This window comes from Microcebus murinus, chromosome 15, assembly GCF_040939455.1.
Source record: "Microcebus murinus isolate Inina chromosome 15, M.murinus_Inina_mat1.0, whole genome shotgun sequence".
NCBI classification, from domain to species: domain Eukaryota; kingdom Metazoa; phylum Chordata; class Mammalia; order Primates; family Cheirogaleidae; genus Microcebus; species Microcebus murinus.
In genome coordinates, this window is record NC_134118.1 from 25,884,593 (window position 1) to 25,889,556 (window position 4,964).

The window sequence follows — 4,964 nt, forward strand, 5'->3', positions numbered from 1 at the left end:
TTCTTCTTAGCTATATTAGGGTCAATCTTTTTTATTTACTTTTTTAAATTACTCTTTCTTAAATTACTCTTTATTTACCACATTCTCTTTCCCTTTGTCTCCATTCATCCCTATCACCATGTGCCTCTCTTCTGCAAGCTAATCACATTGTTTTGACATTTGTAAAGGCTAACAAAGATAAAATATATCTACAGTTGCCATTTTATTACTGGACAGAATATCCTCCCTGACCTTGGCAATCCAGGTTGCAACATTGCATTCCTTACAATGAAATGAATGGTAGAGATCTGAGTTGATAGTATTTTGTGAGAATAAAGAACTGGGATATTTAGCATATACAATTATATTCAAAGTAAAAAGGTGACATTGACACTGTAAAGTGAATACACACTTATGCCACATTAATAAGATTAGAATAGTCCAGCTCGCGGTAGGCAGTAGTTTCTTTGTAACTTGTGTTTTTCACAAACTCAGGTAATGAGCTGAACCCTGGTTGTCACATTTTCAGAAAGTCGTTGTTAACATTGAGGGTATGTGGAAGACAGCTACTACAGTAATAATACACCTGATAATCTTCTTTTATCAAGAATAGTTGAAGGAATATGAATGGTCTTGGCCTGAAATAAATTTATTAATAGCTGAGATTTGGTAACTGCCTCTAAATATGTTAATGGATGTTACAGAAAGAAGTATTAGACGTGATGTATATTCAGTAAAGTTAAAAAACTTTCTCTTATGAATCATAGGGAAAAAATGTCTACTTAATAAAAAGATGATGATTTTAAGTGATAATTTGTCAATAATGAAATACTTTGCCTTATGTGTTTGATCACATGATGAACAGCTTATATAGCTGGACAGAAGATATGCTATTATTGGATAGGTTGTTAGACTTGATAGCTATGTGTTCCCCCCAAATTCTGATATTCAATGATATTCATAAAATATATATTAATATCCTTCATTTTGTCCTTGCCCAGATGTTGTGAAAGGAAGGCAATGGAAAAATCCAACGACAGCTTAGACTATGGTTTTATCTTGGTTGGTTTCTCTGATCGTCCCAAGCTGGAGATGGTGCTCTTCATAGTAAATTTTACTCTGTTTTCAGTGGCTGTTCTGGGAAATTCAACTATAATTCTTCTATGTATATTAGACCATCGGCTTCATACCCCAATGTACTTCTTTCTGGCAAATCTTTCCTTTCTTGATCTCTGCTTCAGTACCAGTTGCATCCCACAGATGCTGGTAAACCTCTGGGGCCCTGATAAGACTATCAGCTATGCTGGCTGCGTTGCCCAACTTTTCTCTTTCCTTTCTGTTGGGGGAATCGAGTGCATCCTTCTGGCTGTCATGGCATATGACCGCTATGCTGCAGTCTGCAAACCTTTACACTATATGGTCATTATGCACCCCCAGCTGTGTTTACGACTAGTGGCTGTGGCCTGGGGGAGTGGACTGGTCAATGCCATTGTCATGTCCCCACTAACAATGACCCTCTCCAGATGTGGTCGCTGCAGAGTTAACCATTTCCTCTGTGAAATGCCAGCACTGATCAAGATGGCTTGTGTGGATGCTCGTGCAGTGGAAATGCTGGCCTTTGCCTTTGCCATTCTCATTGTCCTACTGCCTCTCACTCTTATTCTTGTCTCCTATGGCTACATTGCTGTAGCCGTGCTGAGAATCAAGTCAGCTGCCGGGCGACGGAAGGCCTTCAATACCTGTAGTTCCCACATCACAGTGGTCTCCCTATTTTATGGGAGCATCATCTATATGTATATGCAGCCAGGAAACAGTTCTTCCCAAGACCAAGGCAAGTTTCTCACTCTCTTCTACAGCCTAGTGACTCCCATGTTGAATCCGCTCATCTATTCTTTAAGGAATAAGGAGGTGAAAGGGGCCCTGAAGAAGGTTTTGGGAAGGCAATAATGAACAGGAGAGGTATGATAAGTTATAAAGTTGTGAACTAAAAATAAAATCCCAAGCTCTCTGCTAACTGAATGGACCCTCAGCCAAGGGGACTCCAGAAACACCTTAAAACTGCAGTCTCAGCCATGAAGGGATGGAGAGATAAAGCACAATTATATGCATATGATTTCCTTTCATAAATATTCATGACTCCTCCTATAGCTTGAGTATGGATATTTGACAACTCCCCCCAACCCCACCTCCCACTGCCCAGTATAAAATCCTGTTCTTTTGTCTCTTTGAATTATGTGTGCCTGGCTTCTGACTGGGGCTTAGCTTCCCAACCTGTTGAAATAGCCACCCAACAAGTTGCTTACCCTTCATGAGAAATAAGGTTCTCCTTTTTCCAAAGTATAAACCTCATTGTTTTTGTTTTTGTTTAGTTAACAAAGCCTAGGCAAATTTTTTCAAATCCATTTATTTTGTGCTTATAATAAATCCAGCCAATGTAGCAAACATTCTTGAATTTTTTTTAATATGGATAAATACACTGAAATGTATCCAAAGTCAATATGACTCAACCATAGCTACACATGATATGGATAAATCTTAGCAAAATAATTTAATAAAAAGAATTAGGTCTCAGAAAGATGAAATAACTCTCATATAGCTATAAAATGTTAAAGATTTTATTCAATTCAATCAATGAGGGAACTAGGCAGATACAATAATTGTTTCAAAAAAAGTCATAAAAGTTGAAATGAATGAACAAATGCAGGCAAAACATGCTTCTTCCACTGTGGGAGAGGGATATCAGTTCAATCTCTACCTAACAGGACTAAATTTGCATGTCATAGAGAAGAATTATTTTACATTGCTATCATTTATAAATAATTTATGAAGTTTAAAAATATCTGCCACAGAATCAGAATCAGATAGCCTGAAGGGGTGTCCTCCAGAGTCTAGAAAATGCAAAATTTTCCGCTGAAGCATAAATTTTTTCCTACAAGCTAAACCATATATCTTATTTATGTTATAACACTAAGTATATGGTCCCAAGCCTCATAATAAAAGGATACATTTTCATCTTGATTTTTTTAAGTGATGAAACTATGGTTTATAGAGCCTATGTAAATTAACCTAGGTCACATAGTAAATAAGTGGGATTCAAAAGTTGTGGGTATGATGCTTAAACTTTTGCTATTATCCCCTGAATGATACTATCTTTGTTATAGAGTATCTGGTGCATATACAGACCACTCAATAATTGGCCCCAGCCTCATTTGCTTCACTTGTTTGTACAATCTTTCAAGCATTATGTATATGCTATAGACTCTCTGAGAGAGTTCTCAACACTTAATACCACCCCTTCCCACATTGCCCCATGCAAATCCCCTGGTTTAAATCTTTCCCATGCTTCCGTGGTCAGCTCAAATACAATATACTTGTGAAATTGTATCAGACTCTTTGATTTAAAAATGTTCTGTCACTCCTTTTAACCTATGGCATTTTTATATACTGAAATGACAGGTTTATACTTAATATTATTATGTTTACATATTTCCTATGTCTTGTACTAGATTGTAAATTCTTTATGGTAGGGTCATTTTTTTAAATCCCTATTAGCATCATTCCAGATATTAAGTTGTTATTAAAGTGTCTTGTACATAGTAAGTGATCAACAATAGCTTGGGGAGATTATTAATTTTAACTGCTTAATTCTATTTAGAAATTATCTCTTCATTTTTAATTGTTGCCACTAATTTTGTCTTTTTTCTTCAAAATTGCAAGTAAACTTATCATAATATGCTGTCTCAGTTTAAACCTTTTTTCAAACATTTTATACTTTTCTTTCTCAATCAATGTAAACCCCATGATTAAAGAGAAAAATAGTCATTGAGGACATTTCTTTCCATGTGTATCAGAAGTAACCCACTGTGGTAATAGTTTTTGGAAGAAAACTATATTTTTTCCCTAAATGTGCATCATAAACTCAAGGGGAATTATGGTGCATTCTGCCATACTCCAGAGGCTGTTTCCGTGGAGGAGGCTGGATGGTAACAACAGTTCAGCCATTTAAACCTCTTAGGAATGGCGTAAGGAAGATGTTTCTCCACTTCTCATTAAAATGATTTTCTTCAATGTGATGCCTTCATAGTCTCCAGTTCATTATTCCTTATTTGTTACCCATTTCCCATTGTTAATCTATCATTAAAACCAGTGAAAATATTTTCAAAACAGTATTTGTAAATATGAGTGAAAAAATATATGCAAATCATAGATACATTGAAAAGTTGCAGGATAACCTTTGTGAAGGACCAGAGAGTGCTTATATTTATATAATACCAAATTATATGCTGAAAATAGAAATTACTGTCAATGAATGAATTTGTGATGAGCAGGTGGGAAAAAATGCTTGAAATGAACATAATTTTTGTCTCTGGTACAGAATTGCATATACCATTTTCAAGGCAACAGAGAGTAAGTTAGAATAGCTAGAATTCTACTCTGGTGATAAATCTATAAGACCCCATGCTGAGTGCGGTAGCTCACGCCTATAATTTTAGTGCTTTGGGAAGCTGAGGTAGGAGGATCTCTTGAGGCCAAGAGTTCAAGACCAACTTCGGCAACGTAAGGAGATCCCCATCTCCACACACACACAAAAAAGATAAAAATAAAAATTATAAGGGTGTGGCACTTGCCTGTAGTGCCAGCTACCCAGGAGGATTGTTAGAGCCCAGGAGTTTGAGGTTACAGTGAGCTGTGATCATAGCACTGCACTCCAGCCTAGGTGACAGAGTGAGACTTTGTCTCAAAAAAAAAAAAAAAAAAAACATGAGATGTGTTAAAAATCTGATGACTTCCAAAATAGCTGCTGCTTCCATACTTCTTCTTTTTGTATTTGTTTAAGAAAATATCCATAGGAATATCATATCATAGAAAGGCACAGTCATATTGTATATTCTGTATTTTACAGACAATTTATCTTGCAGTAATATTGGAAGTATTCTTGAGACTGAAGAAAAAAGATGTGTCTTTCACTATTTGAGGCCTAACAC

At 36.1% G+C, this 4,964-nt stretch overlaps 1 protein-coding gene across 1 annotated transcript; it reads left to right on the plus strand.

Moving 5' to 3' along the window:
- The first annotated feature begins 999 nt into the window (after window positions 1–999).
- On the plus strand, window positions 1,000–1,926 carry LOC105858711 (putative olfactory receptor 2W6). The gene has a single exon (XM_012742029.2). The coding sequence runs from the start codon at window positions 1,000–1,002 to the stop codon at window positions 1,924–1,926; it is 927 nt and encodes a 308-aa protein (XP_012597483.1).
- Window positions 1,927–4,964: the final 3,038 nt, after the last annotated feature.